At 38.7% G+C, this 15,562-nt stretch overlaps 2 protein-coding genes across 4 annotated transcripts in view; one reads left to right on the forward strand and one right to left on the reverse strand.

Annotated features, from left to right (window-relative positions):
- STRN (striatin) overlaps positions 1-3,625 on the forward strand; it is a 44,117-nt gene extending 40,492 nt beyond the window's left edge. For all 3 annotated transcript variants that reach the window (XM_087717974.1, XM_087717975.1, XM_087717976.1), the window contains 3 exons: positions 831-938; positions 2,328-2,414; positions 2,497-3,625. In XM_087717974.1, the coding sequence (XP_087574100.1) occupies positions 831-938; positions 2,328-2,414; positions 2,497-2,666 (365 nt within the window). In that variant the 3' untranslated portion in view covers positions 2,667-3,625. The remainder of the gene's footprint in view (positions 1-830; positions 939-2,327; positions 2,415-2,496) is intronic.
- A 7,411-nt stretch (positions 3,626-11,036) lies between these two features.
- The window catches only part of VIT (vitrin), a 48,194-nt gene continuing 43,668 nt past the window's right edge, over positions 11,037-15,562 (reverse strand). Inside the window, exons 15-16 of the mRNA XM_014073562.2 lie at positions 13,304-13,817; positions 11,037-12,792 (exon numbers count right to left, since the gene is read on the reverse strand). Coding sequence (XP_013929037.2) covers positions 12,614-12,792; positions 13,304-13,817 — 693 coding nt within the window. The 3' untranslated portion in view covers positions 11,037-12,613. The remainder of the gene's footprint in view (positions 12,793-13,303; positions 13,818-15,562) is intronic.

Genomic DNA, 15,562 nt, shown 5'->3' on the forward strand with positions numbered 1-15,562 from the left:
TCTAATCTTCAAATCCATAAAGCACGTTAGAAAAATTTTCTAATTTTTCAGCAAAAATTCCATAAAGGGTTTCCAGTTACTGACAAATGTACTTGTTGATCATTCTCTAATCAAATAAGTTAATTTTGCTATCTTTGCTAGTTCTGTCATTTTCATTAACCATTCCTCTGTTGTGGATATTTTAGAAACTTTCCATTTTTATGCAAATAATAGTCTCACAGCAGTAACTATATATTAAAAAAATCTTCCATAGCTCTTTGCTACTTGACTGCCCATTAATTCCAGCAAGAAAATTTCTGGTTTCAGATGAATGTTGATATTTAAAATTGTTTGTATGCTTTTGAACTCAGAAATTTCTAGCTTTTTTACAAGTCCACCAGAAATGATAAAATGACCCTTTACGTTGTCCACATTTTCAATATAAATTTGAAGTGTCTTTATATATTCTTGACAATTTTTCTATAGTCAAATATCAACGCTACATAATTTTATCAAATTTTGTCTTTTATGTTATAACATAGTGTAAATTTGAATATTTTTCACCACATAAGTTCCTATTGTTCCATCATTATATTATGTCCAAAGTTCCTAGTCCATTTAATCATATGGTATTTCATTTGTTCTTCTTTTGTGTGCTTTATATAGGAATCCACTATGTTTAGAGAGCCTAATAACATAAAGCTGGTTTAAATAATGAGAATATAATTGTTTGGGTCCTGACAATGTTCTTTCATCATAATGGCCTACTAGATGAGTCTGTTTCAGAATTTTATATGACTTGAAAATTTTTTGTAGTTTATTTTGTTTGCATGTGTGCTTTCTGTCAACAGCAGTTAACACTTCTTGCCAAATAAACAAAGTAATCAGCCACCCAACTCTTCCAATAAGCATAACAGCCCATGAGGACAGGCACATTAAATTCTATGACAATAACACAGGTAAGTAGCCTGTTCCTCTATGTAACATATCAAAAAACCCAAAATAATATGGGATCACCTACAATTTGAAAATAATTTTATTAAATGGTAAATATTTCCAAATCAGTATCCAATTATAACCACAAACAAACAAAACAAAAACTATTGTTAGAATAAAGGCTTGTTGGCTGAGCAATGCAGCCTATAGAATTAAGTGGGTAATGCATTGTCTTTATGGTAGAAATCTCTGATACTTGTCGCTGGTATGATCTGTTCATAGTTTTAAAAAAGAGACCTGGAGAAAAAAAATTATATTAATGTGTTTTCTACATAGTGCAAAATGAGATTGCTGTTAAAATCTGTGGAGGATTTTTGTTCTTTGTATAAACTTGTGAAAATCTTCCAGAAAAGATTTTTGGACTGTTTTTGCTTATAACCTGTTTTGCGTGGCACGACATAACCACGGTAGACTAAAGCGCGCCGACAACACCGCGGCGCTAAAACCGCGATGTCAAAAGCGCGCCCACAACAGCACGCCCACAACAGCGTGCTGACAGAAGCGCGATTTAACTTAAGGTAAGGTTTTGGGTTAGGTTTTGGGTTAGGTTTAGGGTTAGGTTTAGGGTAGGTTTAGGGTAGGTTTAGCGTTAGGTTTAGGGTTAGGTTTAGGGTTATTTTTAGGGTTATGTTACAGCGCGCTTCTGTCAGCGCGCTGTTGTCGGCGCGCTGTTGTCGCGCGGTTTTGACGGTGCGGTTTTGTCACCGCGCTTTAGTCACACGCGCTTTAGTCTACCGCAGTTTTGTGGTGGAACCCTGTTTTGCTCATAACATAATGAAAGTAAATTTGTAAATTATATTCCTTAAAATGCTTGTTTATAATTCTTATGGTATATGCCCAAAGGAAGAAACATGTAGTGCAATCAGGACTCAGTTTTACTGAATATATTTCTGTTGAAGAATTAACCGTTTAGCTTGGCAAAGAAGCTGATTAAAAGTTTGGGCAAGCAACAGAGCAACATATTGCAAATGTGTTTACAGTTCTTCCTTCAAAGCTATGTAAGAGTTCAGGCTTTGTGAAGTTACATCTTCTACTTTTGAAAAGTGCAGGGGAGAACTGTAAAGGTGATGCATAGCTCTTCCTTTGGGTACTAATAAAAATGCAGTGACCCAAGTATCAGTTTAGAGAAGCATATTATACAGTGAAGGTGACACTGACAAGAAAAGTACATAATTAGGTGATTATTCAGCAAAGAGACTAGAGTACGTTAAGAATAAGATATTCTGCTTTGTGCTAATACATGACAGAGTATAGATGTTCAGTATGAGTACATGTCATTTTACATTCCTAACTTTCTTTAATATCTTAAACTTATTGCAAGTTCTAATATATTTCTATGTTCAACTGCAAAGGGAAACTGATCCACTCTATGGTAGCCCACTTGGATGCAGTCACAAGTTTAGCTGTCGATCCAAATGGCTTGTATTTGATGTCCGGCAGTAAGTACATTTTGTGTTTTTAAAAGTGTCTTGCTAACAACAGGATTGGTCACAAAAGTAAGATTTTTTTCTTATTCTTTAGGCCACGATTGTTCTATACGCTTATGGAACCTTGAAAGCAAAACCTGCATCCAGGAATTTACGGCTCATCGCAAAAAGCACGATGAATCCATTCATGACGTGGCATTCCATCCCACCAAATGTTACATTGCCAGTGCAGGAGCAGACGCACTTGCCAAAGTCTTTGTATGATGCAACACTTCCCTGTCCTAGTAGCTGCCTTGTACATATCTATAAATATATATGTCTATATCTATAAAATAAGCTGTACAAAAGATAAGAGCAAGAATCTTCTTGTAACCTTCAATTCCATGAATGTTAGAAATTGCTTCTGATTATATGATCTCAGTCCTGACAGCTTGGAAACTCCCTATTTCAAGCAATCTATGGAAGAACCATTTTAATTTTGAAAGTGTCCTTTTTTGTCTAGGCTGGCCTTGGGCAAAATGAGATGCTGCATCAATTTATGCAACACAAAGGCTAACAGCTTGCTTGGGTATTAATGGATAAGCTTCTCCCAACCTGGTGTGCTGCAAAAGTGTTAAGGCTGCAACTCTTAAGAGCTTCCAGCCAGCATTTTTACAGGACAACAAGTTGGAGGACGTAGCAAACAGATCTTAAGTTAGAATGTTCCCCCTATTGGAAATTCATGCAATTCATATCCTTGAGACAGTTAATTCGTTGTCTCCTTTTCTAGCACTGAATGGTTAAATGAGTCACAGAATCTCAGCCTATAGAATCTTACAATAGACAGGTTGGATTCAAAGTATTGACTATTTAAAAATATGAATGCGATAACATTTTCTAAAACGATGTTAAAAGAAGATATGTAAAAGGCTTATAAATGTAAATTCTATTGAAACTGTTGGAAATGAATGTTAACGGGTGGCTGGAACCACAGTATAGCCCTTAATGTAACTTCTTCTAAGATGATGGGGCATATGTTTACAATAAGGATCTGATTAGTTTCAGATGCTAATGACTATTCATTGTAGAGCTAAGGAATATTACGTATCTTTCCAACTACCCAACAAATGCAATTTCTAAATTTTCTCACTGGGGTGCTTATTGGTTTGGAAAACATATGTATGCTGTTCTCCTGCATTCTAAACTATACTGCATCGGAACCTAATAAATCACACAAGAGCAGTACTGTTTGGGATATGTGAAGTGATTGACTTCTATTTACCATGGACAAAACCCATATGAAATAACAATGCTCTCCTGCCCCCTTCCAGTGATTTATTTAGAATTTTTTTTAGAATTTTATTAGAATTTGTAGGCCGCCCTTTTCCCTGAGGGGACTCAGGGCGGCTCACACAAAAACTGGGAAAGGGGAATACAGACAGTAGGACAAAACATGTAATAAAATAGCAAACAACAAACACTCATCATTCGGGCGGGTAACTATCCTATCCCCAGGCCTGACGGGCGAGCCAGTTCTTCAAGGCTATGCGGAAGGCCTGGACGGTGGAGAGGGTACGAATCTCCACGGGGAGCTCGTTCCAAAGGGTCGGGGCTACTGCTGAGAAGGCCCTCCTCCTTGTAGTTGCCAGCCGACACTGGCTGGCCGATGGAATACGGAGGAGGCCTAATCTATGAGATCTTATCGGTCGTAGGGATGTAATTGGCAGAAGGCGGTCTCTCAAGTATCCAGATCCACTGCCATGTAGGGCTTTATGGGTGATTAATAGCACCTTGAAGCGCATCCGGAGATCAACAGGTAGCCAGCGCAGCTCGCGGAGGATAGGTGTTATGCGGGTGAATCGGGGTGCACCCGCAATCACTCGCGCGGCTGCATTCTGCACTAGCTGAAGTCGCCGGATGCTCCTCAAGGGCAGCCCCATGTAGAGCACATTGCAGTATTCCAGCCTAGAGGTCACAAGGGCCCGAGTGACTGTTGTGAGAGCCTCCCGATTCAGGTAGGGTCGCAACTGGCGCACCAGGCGAACCTGGGCGAATGCCCCCCTGGTCACAGCCGTTAAGTGGCGGTCAAATGACAGCTGTGGATCCAGGAGGACTCCCAAGTTGCGAACCCTCTCTGAGGGGTATAAAATTTGACCCCCCAGCCTGAGTGGTGGAATAATAGCCAAATCTTTGGGAGGGAAACACAATAGCCACTCGGTCTTTTCTGGGTTGAGCACAAGCTTGTTCACCCTCATCCAGTCCATAACGGCCTCAAGACCCCGGCTCATCACGTCAACCGCTTCATTGATTTGGCACGGGGCGGACAGATACAATTGAGTATCGTCCGCATATTGATGGTATCTAATCCCGTGCCTGCGGATGATCTCTCCCAGCGGTTTCATGTAGATGTTGAATAGTAGGGGGGATAAGACCGAACCCTGAGGCACCCCATAATTTAGGGGCCTAGGGGACGATCTCTGCCCCCCCACTAACACCGACTGCGACCTGTCCGAGAGGTAGGAGGAGAACCACCGTAACACGGTGCCTCCCACTCCCACCTCCCGCAGTCGTCGCAGAAGGATACCATGGTCGATGGTATCGAAAGCCGCTGAGAGGTCAAGGAGGACCAGGATGGAGGAACGTCCTTCATCTCTGGCTCTCCAGAGATCATCCATCAATGCGACCAAAGCGGTTTCTGTGCTGTAACCGGGCCTGAAGCCTGACTGGAAGGGGTCTAGGTAGTTTGCTTCCTCCAAGGACCGTTGGAGCTGGAAGGCCACCACCTTCTCAACAACCTTCCCCAGGAAGGGAAGGTTGGAGACTGGACGATAGCTATTAAGAACAGCTGGATCCAAGGATGGTTTCTTCAGGAGGGGTCTCACCACCGCCGCTTTCAGTGCGGCGGGGAAGTTCCCCTCCCGAAGGGAGGCGGTCACAACCGCCTGGATCCAGCCTCGTGTCACCTCACTGCAGTTAGTAACCAGCCATGAGGGACACGGATCCAGAACGCAGGTGGAAGTACTTACAGCTCTCATGGCCTTGTCCACATCCCCGGGGGTAACGTCTTGAAACTCAACCCAGAGCTGTTCTACTTGGTCCCCCTGCGCCTCGGCTGGAACTGCGGGGGTGGAGTCCAAGTCCGACCGAAACCGAGCAATTTTGTCCGCTAAGAATTGGGCATATTCTTCAGCTCTGCCCTGCAAGGGTTCCCCCGCCTCCCTTTTGTTCAATAGGGAGCGGGTTATCCTAAACAGGGCGGCTGGGCGGGACTCAGCGGATGCTACCAGGGTGGCTATGTGCGATCTTTTTGCTGCCCTAAGTGCCCTGGTGTATTCCCTGGTGCAGGTGGTTACCATTGCCCGGTTCGATTCGGACTTATCGGACCTCCAACGGTGCTCTAGGCATCTCCTCCGGCGCTTCATCTCCCGGAGTTCCTCGGTGAACCAAGGGGGTCTCCGGGATCCGCCGCCTCGGAGGAGCCGCAGTGGCGCAATCCGGTCGAGGGCCTCCGACGCTGCCGAGTGCCACGCAGCAGCCAGAGTCTCCACCGGATTGTGGGCGAAAGAGTCAGGAATAACCCCAAGCTCTGTCTGGAACCTTACTGGCTCCATAAGACGCCTGGGGCGGAACCACCTGGTCGGTTCCTCCTCCCTACAGTGGGGGTTTGGCCTCCGGAAGTCGAGCCTCAGTAGGCAATGGTCTGACCACGACAGGGGTATGATGTCACTCCCCCTCAGACCAAGATCACAAATCCACTGCTCCGAGAGAAATACGAGGTCAAGCATGTGTCCCGCTGAATGGGTTGGGCCCCGAATTACTTGGGTCAAGCCCATGGCTGTCATGGAAGCCATGAACTCCTGCGCCCCATCAGAGTTTTCACCGAGCGACGGCAAATTAAAGTCCCCCAGGACCATCAACCTAGGGAACTCAATTGCCAGCTCGGCTACCGACTCGAGGAGCGAGGGGAGGGCTGCTGCAACGCTGTTGGGAGGCAGGTACGTTAGCAGCAGACCCACTTGACCCTTGAGGTCCAACTTTAACAGCAAAGACTCACACCCGACAATCTCCGGAGCAGGGACCCTACACATTATGTGATTCCATAATGTTTGCCGAAACTGGGAGGGTTTATGCCAATGCAAGCTGCAAGTGTCCAAAGGTAGATGGTGGTCTTCTATATGCATTATTCTCTCCCCTTGCCTGCTGCCCACAATTGTCATGGTTTTATATAGCAGGCCTTGAAGTGTTGGGAATATGTGACTGGATTTGGTTTTTGAAAGTACTTGAAACTTAAAAAGATTGGCCATCTTTGGCTATTATGTTATGGTACCATTAACAGTTATTTTTTGTAGGTTTGCTACAAAAAACCCAAACCTGTTATAGTTGTTTCCTTTGTTACAAAAACTGATTAAATAAGAAACACTGTTACACATTCATTATTTTTGTGATTTTGTGTCAAAATAGAAAATCTAACTGCACAAAACACATTAATCTATGTGTGACTGTTGTGTATTTCCCTTTACTAGCTTGATATCCTTATTTTTTAAAGGATATTACAGATGTTAAGCTGTGTATATTTTGTGTATGTGTGTGTGTGTGTATATATATATATATATATCTTTATATATATATATATATAGAAATATATGACAGAGATTGTAATTATATATTATAAGTAAGGGAAGATTCTATGGATAATTTCAATGTTTTAGTAATGAAAGTTCTTGAGGCTTAATACAAAGATAAAACATAAATAGTATTGTGCTTTTTGCTTAAAACAACATAATACAAAATTGCTGATGTTTAAATTGCTGTACATATCACTAATAAATCAGCATGTTTGATTAAATTATGAATGTAACAAATGTTCCTGTTCAAATATTGATAAAAGGATGTGCCATCCTGCTTAGTGAATTTTTGATCCAAGAGAATGACTTTTAAAGCAGGTGAATAGCCAGAATTTTGAGGTGCCATTGAGCATCTGCTCTGTTGCAGATTTTGTGTTTGTCTTTTAGATTGCATATTACAATCTGCATTGTACTAAATACAGATATATTCTATTGCAGTTGAAAAATATTCTTTTAAATTAATAAGCGGTTTCATTTATCTTGCAATCTTGGATTGCACTTTTGCTATGAATTCATACTCATTTTTAATTAGTTTGATTAATATTCAGAGTGTGTCTTTTCTTTATGCTATTCAAATTAAGTTCATCACATCAACTGCCTTCACTTAACATACTGTAGTTGAAATTATGTCTAATTATTTAAATGTTTTGCTCATGCAGCTAACCAGGGAGAAAATGCTGAGCATATGCTTGACATCTGAAACTGTAGCTATTGATTCGTGAAGAACAGGAAGAAATGTGTGAACTAGTTCTGCCCTTAGATCCTCCATAATTTATTTCAAGAGCACATTCTTTTCCCCTAGTTATCTTTCCTTTTCAAACCAGAGGGAGAAAATTTAAACCTCCATTTGTTGTTTGAAGCAAAAAAAAAAAAAAAAGATACCTTAACTGCATGCTGAAACCCTGTACTGTAAATCAACAAACTGAAAACACACAGTGGTAACCATGTTTCATAGTAATATATGTGATTTACAGGTGCCAGTATATATTTATCCTGTTGGTTGTCTTATTAAACCAATCATTTAAAGTGCTTGAAAAGTACAAAATGCAGCTTGGTTGTAGTTGGATGAATATATTTTATTTCTTCTAGTATATTACTTGGCATTTCACTAACTGCCCTCCTGGACAATAGACAGATTTGGATTGTGCATGTACAGAACAATTTTTGTGCATACATAAAGTTATATTTTAGTACGTGACTTTTTGTTAAGCATTAACAGAAGGGCAAAAGCTTAGGTTCTTTTTGCCATATTTTATTTCAGAGAATCTAGAGAAATCTCTTAATATTATGGTTAATTTGAATTCTTTGAGTATTTGGATTTAAATCTCTTACTTTGAGATAACTGGTAAATAATCTTGGTAGTACTAGAAGTGATTTTCATTCTTCATTAGAAAACTGTGGTTCGTTTCTTATGTTTTATACTACAGCTAAACTGAAATGAAATCCCTCCCCAAAATATAAATGAAATTCCCGAAAAAGAGTAGAAATCCTCCTGCATTTAGCATGGTAACAGTAAATGCCATAGACTGCTTCAATAAATATGTACAAGGATCTACATAGTTCATGTGATCACTGTATTTATCATGGATACAAACTGTAATATTGGCTTGGATTAATAGAAGTAATGAAGTACGGGCAATAATGATCATGAACCTCTCAAACTACTCTTTGACATAATATTGCGACGTTTGTTTTTTCTTTGCAAAAATAGCTTTTATAATTCCCTCTATTTTCTTATATATGTTTACTTAGAAGTAGATCCTCTGTGATCAACAGGATTTACTCCCAGGGAAACATACATAGAATTTACAATATTTTTATTATACTGGAAATAGTTTTAATAATGCTTTGTAATACCAGTTTGCCTAAATTTTGATTAAAACCATTTAGGTTTCAGTTTCATCATATTGATGCAGATTTTGCATCAACAAAGAAAACGGTGATGATGTTAGATTTTAGGGATATTTATAACAATGAATTCTTCACTGAATATTACTCAATATCTGTCAGTTTTAGTCCAGGAGTTATTCATAACTGTTATAAATATGCACTTTAAAGTTTTCAATATAGTTTGTCATTTGGTTAACATTAGCTAAAGATGCAAAAAGTGGAACATGCCAATTGAGAATTAGTATAGCAATTTTAAAAATAAATTTTTAAAAAGCAAATGGCACAAACTTTGTGAAGCATCTTGAGTAATTCTGTCTACCAAGAAAATTTTCTTGTAATCTTCTGTTATTGCAATTAAATATGAGGTAAAAGTGATGTGGTAATGAAGGTAGTAACTCTGGGTAGTTGCTAATAAAGTGTGAATGTTTTGTACAGTACTTGCATTCTCTGTTGAATAAACTCTTATGGACCTTTCTGTAGTAACACTATACAGAACAGCTTTACTAAACATTGCAGCAACAAATAAATGTCCTTTGTAATATATATTTATGTAAATTGGGTGCTAATAAATACTATTTTTCAACATCTTTGTATCTTTGCATTTGACACAGATACACACATGTATGGTTGTTACAGGTTGGAGAAACCACTGAATGTGAGGCTTAGAAAGATAAAAAGATTCTTTATAAACTGGTTTTTGCTCCATAGAAATACAGTGTATTTTGCTTATAATAATCTTTGATTGCTGCTACTGAATTAAAAATAAAACCTCAATAGGGGTCAGTGTTTGAAAGAATTAAACTATCTCCCAAATTTATTATGTTAGATTATTATTAAGCAAAACAAGGATTGGGAAGATAGATATATGTTTTAAGCCCAGCCAATTCTGGGAGCTGAAATCCACACATCTTAAACTTGCTGAGGTTGAAAAATGGTACACTGCCACTCTGGTCCAGTGTAGATTGTTATATAGATATTTTTGAGTTTTTCAATCATGGACTGGGAATGACTGACCTATTAGTCTGTGAGAGAGCTCCTGCATAGTATTTCTATGTGTAATATGTAGCCAATGGCCCGTGCTGATGAAAACTCTTGAGTTCCTATATGGAAATGCTAAGCTTCTGTCTTCAATGATGTACGTCCAAGTTAGCTGGAGTCTATAATTTCAAGAATACATAGTACATGAAATCTAGGAAAAGCAACATGATGATCAATGCACATGTACACTGAGCGCTTCTGTACTGGTGACAAATTCCCTGTGTGTCAAATCAAATTTGGCCAAATAAAGTTTTGTTCAGCTCAATTCAATTGAATTCAATAATATACTGATGTAGATTTTCATGGAAGATATGTGCTTGGCATGTTGAGTTTCAGGGTTTAGTGACCGCAACAGATTTCCTGACTTTTCACCAACAGCTATGGCTTGGCATTCATTTTAAAATACATTTTGGACTTCTACACAGGGCATAGGCAACTGAGCAGGGCCTGATTAAGACCTGACAACTTCTGATTGGCGAAGCCTTTTAAAACAAACCCTTTGATGTAGAAGCATTTATTCTCCCTTTGATGTAGAAGCATTTCTTCTAATCTGTTGTGTGGTAGACCTATACATGATATAATTTGATAATGACTGGTTAGAGCCACTTTAGATATGTTTGAGATGTTATAATATTCACCCGTTATACTTAAAAGGATAAGCATAAAAATATGCTGCAATTGAATTGTAGCATTCTTGAGAATATGCAGTTGTCATACAGTGCAGTATTTATTTGATTTATTACTAATCTCATCCCACATTTGGCTTGTTAGCCTAAAACAGAATTCTGATTATTCAGAATTCATCAGAACAATAGTGATACCCATTTAAGAATTAGCCAGTAAAATGTTCATCTATAGGGCATGCATAATTCATATGGTTTCCATACTGAAAACTTCATGGACTAATAATTTCATGCAATATAAGTGTATTTCATAAGAAGCCTGTGTTCAAGCATGCAAGGAAACATGATTTTTTTTGTTTGTCTCCTCTTGGGGAAAATGAACAAGGCAGAGTATGCATATGGCAGCCTCTTCTGAATACTCCTGAAGTTTCTTACATATTAAACCTTAAGAATTTTGCTTTTTCATTAAGAAAAAAAAGTAACACTATTTGTGTAATTTTTATTGGAAAAAGTACCACAGCTTACAAAAAGCTACTATAAGACAGAAGATAGAGCTTTGCACCCTTTTGGATATACAAGTGTATAGGGGGAAGGCATGGAATTGAGATTCACAAATTCAGTACAAAGTTTCTTCAATACTCAGCTGAACGTATTCTTTGCACCTGCCTTCACTAAGAGAAGTAAAGCAAAGATAATAGGCTAAAACAACATTTTAGAAGACAAATGAAGTAATGAAAGCTGACATAACAATTACTGACCATTAAATATTAAGAAGTGCTCAAATGACCCTCCATTGTACACTTATGAAATTGTTGTTTTTCCCACCAAAACTAACCTAGCACAGTAATTCCTCATTGTATGCGGTTCTAGAAAGTAGCCAGTTATCTTTTTAAAAAATTCTTAGGAAATACTTAGAAAAGTACAATTAATGTATTTTTGTAAATAGGAAATATATATATGAATATAAGTATATAGAGTCTGTCCTGAAACAGAATCAGTGTAGTTTTGTATGTCTCACTATTTGCAATGTCAAGAAACGTGGATTAGAATGGTTCAACCGAAATGCTCTGTGTATGTAGAGTATTTTCACTTTCAAGCTACTTTTGTAGACTTCTTTCTTTGTATGGAAATGCTAGATAAGCAACAGGAAACCGCTATTAGAGCTCAACCTTTACTATTTAGTCTACTAAGGGTGAAAGATCTATTATAAATATTATTGTGTTTTAGAATTCAAATGCTAATAGTCATTTACTGGGGCTTTTATTTTTTCAAGGAAAACATTATTCCCAAGGAGACTTATGATCGATTGGATGTACCATGTTTGTAACAGTTGTCAAGATTAGTTAGCAAGCTGCTTTCCTTACTTATATGACAATGAGTGGAAAATTCTGGCTATGCTGTCTTCATGAATGTAATAAGGAGAACAGTGGTGAACTTATTTATATCTATCTATCTGCCTCACAATTTGGGCTCTTGTTACAGACTGGTATACAGTTGAAGCACATGAAATGTAAGTAAAGGCAAAATACAATGTACTGAAAACTATTTCTCCAGTATGTGGTTAGCAGGCCACATATACGTGGTTTTTTTCATCGCACTTATCACACTGATATTTAATCAATGTCTTGTTTGCTGCTCATCATTACATAACTGCCAACATGTTTAATTAAAGGTTAGAATCCAAACTATTTTACAATATTTGAAAGTGATATGTCAGCCTGTTTCGTGCCTTCACCACCACCCTGGGAAAGAAATGCTATCATTAACATAAATGTGGCTTTGAAGTCCTCAGAAATATTCCATGCCTGATACACTGAGAAGTTAAATTCATTGACTCCAACTGATAATTTTAAACAAATCAAAAGCTATTGGCCAATTTGTTAGATCAGTTTGGAACCCAGTAAGGGGCGGTGCAAGAAGCATCATTCTACAGCTTCCACTATGGTTATGCTTGGAGAGCAGATCTGAAATTATCCTTTAGGTAAAATTTCTCATCTGGCATTGCCTGATTTATCGGATGCAATTTCAGCAATGCAACCCTTGTAGCTGGATGCAATCAGTTCCGTGGCTGTGAATTAAATTCTGTACAAATATTCTGAACAATCTTAGGAACAAATCTATACAGTCTATCAAATTCATCCACAAAGAATGAATGTTCCTTATCAGGGTCAGTTGCCACAGCTTCCAGTTCATCTTGGGCAGCCCATGCGATGCCTATTGAGTAGGCTATTACACCTGCAGGGGGAGAAATAGATCATAATGGATCAATGCTTTTTTATGGATGCTGCATTCATATACACCTTCATAATAATCCAGATAGAATATGAAAAAGAAAAGACCTGTGCCTGTTCAAAAGGAGCAATGTAGGTCCCAATTTAAATTTTTTTTAATGGTTTTCAAGTACACAGGAGCACATGCTGAATTTCCCCCCAATTGAGAAACCGGTGAAAGGACACTCCTATGATTGTGCAGCTACTATGCCAGCAGTTTCTTTAAGGAGGTGACAATACATATACTATACACAGCACAAAATATTCTAGGCCTAAAGGACCAAAGTCTTCAACAATTCTACCTAACTCAATTATACTTGGTCCTCATACAATCCAAGAATGGTCTGTCAATTGTGTCTGAGGGGAATTGGGAATACTAAACTTGACTTGGATTTCTGGGAGACCTAATCTTCAGATCAACAGCCCTAAATCTGGCTAAACCTTTTTGAAACAAAAATATAACAGCACATGATTACCATTTTGGTGTGCTGCTAAAGCTGGTCCCCTGACATCATCGTACGATCTGCCATCCGTAATCAAAATCATGATTTTCCGCTTGTTGGGTTTGGATTTGCTGAAGAGATGCTCAAAGGCGAAGTTGATAGCCGCTCCAGTGCTGGTTCCTCCACTCCAATAGTTGATTCTTTTGATAGCGTTCAGCACCTCCTGCTTAGTGCTGTGCTTGTTAAAGTCAAATTCCAGCCTTTGTTCATAAGTGTACTGCACAGCTCCGATCCGGGTATCTGTATCAGAAATCTCAAACTCCTTGCTAATATTGGCTACAAATTGCAGAATGGTGCGGAAGTTACCTGTGCCAACGCTGCTAGATCCATCAATGACAAACCCAATGTCGGCTGAATTTAGACAGGTTTTGCTGCAAGCCAGACGGTCAACATCACAGACTCGTTTCACTAAAGGCTGCGCTACTTTGTACAAGGTAAACCAACTGGTGACATGAATAGAATAGTATCCATTGGTCCGGCATACAGCCTAAATGATAGAATTATATATATATATATATTTAAAAAGCTTTATACCGTAATCAGGTCACATGAAATCTTCAAAAATTACTGTAGTAGACATCCTGATTTTCCTCTGTTTACATGGTTTTGCTCATGAGTATATTTGCCAGAAAATAAATTTATCCATTTATACATTTCTAGGTCTAATCTTGTAATAGCACTGATCTGGAGTTATTCCTGTTTGCAGCTGCTTTCCATCAGTGTTCTAGAATCTGAAAGCTTACCATTACAGTTTTAAAATAGCTTTCTGCAAGCAAGAGGACCCAGATTTGGGGGGCAATATCAGTGGTGAAATTCCTTTTTTTTTTTTTTACTACTGGTTCTGTAGGTTTGGTGGGCATGGCACGGGAAGGATACTGCAAAATCTCCATTCCCTCCCCACTCCAGGGGAAAGATGCTGTGAAATCCCCATTCCCTCCCCACTCTGGGGCCAGCCAGAGGTGGTATTTGCTGGTTCTCTGAACTACTCAAAATTTCCACTACTGATTCTCCAGAACCTGTCAGAACCTGCTGAATTTCACCCCTGGGCAATATGCTACATTTGTAAGCATCTCAAAAATGTTGTAAAGTACTATGGAGTGGTACAGTATGTAAGTGCTGTAAAATACAACAGAGCAGTATATAAGTGTAAGTGCTACTGCTGTTGCTACTATCTTGAACTCTCTTGGAATTCTTTCACACAATTTCTAGTCAGCATGACTAGTGTACTTATTGGGTGGGAAATTATGAGGATTGAAGTCCAATACATCGGAAGGCCTTTGGATATTTTTTTTTAAACACAAGATCAGTTTTAGTACTGCAAAATCAGAATGTTGTTATTCATTGAGATGGGTGACTTTATAAATTGATTAAATAAATACATAGATATATAACTTTGTTCTATAATATGAATAGATTGTGCACCCATGCCGTTCTTTACTCTGTAAAATGCAACTACCATAAATTAGTGCATACAAATTTGTGCTGCATTCATGTCTCAGAAGGTCTCATTGTAGCTCTGCCCTACCAAACTTAAATAAAATCAAAATTAGTCATTAGTCAGCTGGAGCCTGCCCAGCTTTAAGATATGAAGCACTTCAAAGTTCAGAAGAAATGTTTCATGGCAAACCTATGAGGGAAAGTGCATGAAATGATCAGAAAGAAAAAGTTATTTTTGCCATTTCCCAATGTCAACTTTGCTTTCTGAAGGAGACTTCCTTTGCCAAGCCTTCGGGAAGAATTCCAGTTCATAAAAATGCTACTTAATTGAAAAGGCATTCTGTAAAATGCATCTAGTCTGAACTCTAGAGCTTATGAGGACAAGTTCTAACTAAGGTACCTCCAGAACTGTCATGTGTACTGCAATAAATTCATAAATAAATCCACCTAGAGGAAATGGTCCACAAAGTGTCCACAAAGCAAAATCTGAAACTCCGGGTTTTCAATTGCAAAGTGTGTGTTGCTGCTGGAATTGTACAATTTCCCTCTTTTGCTCTCTGGACTGTTGCATTCTTCATTTTGTTATACCCAAGTTGACAGTCAAAATGAGCACAATACCAGAACTTCACCATATCTAGTTTTGTTTGTTTTGCAATAAGAGAGGAAAAAAATTCTGATTCCAATGGAAACTTTCCTATGTTGTGAATAATGGCTATATATAGCAGTGTTTCTCAACCTTGGCAACTTGAAGATGTCTGGACTTCAACTCCCAGAATTCCCCAGCCAGCATTTGCT

This window comes from Thamnophis sirtalis, unplaced genomic scaffold (genome assembly GCF_051295495.1).
Source record: "Thamnophis sirtalis isolate CommonGarterSnake01/CBP01778 unplaced genomic scaffold, rThaSir2_p1.2 scaffold_6, whole genome shotgun sequence".
NCBI lineage: Eukaryota > Metazoa > Chordata > Lepidosauria > Squamata > Natricidae > Thamnophis > Thamnophis sirtalis.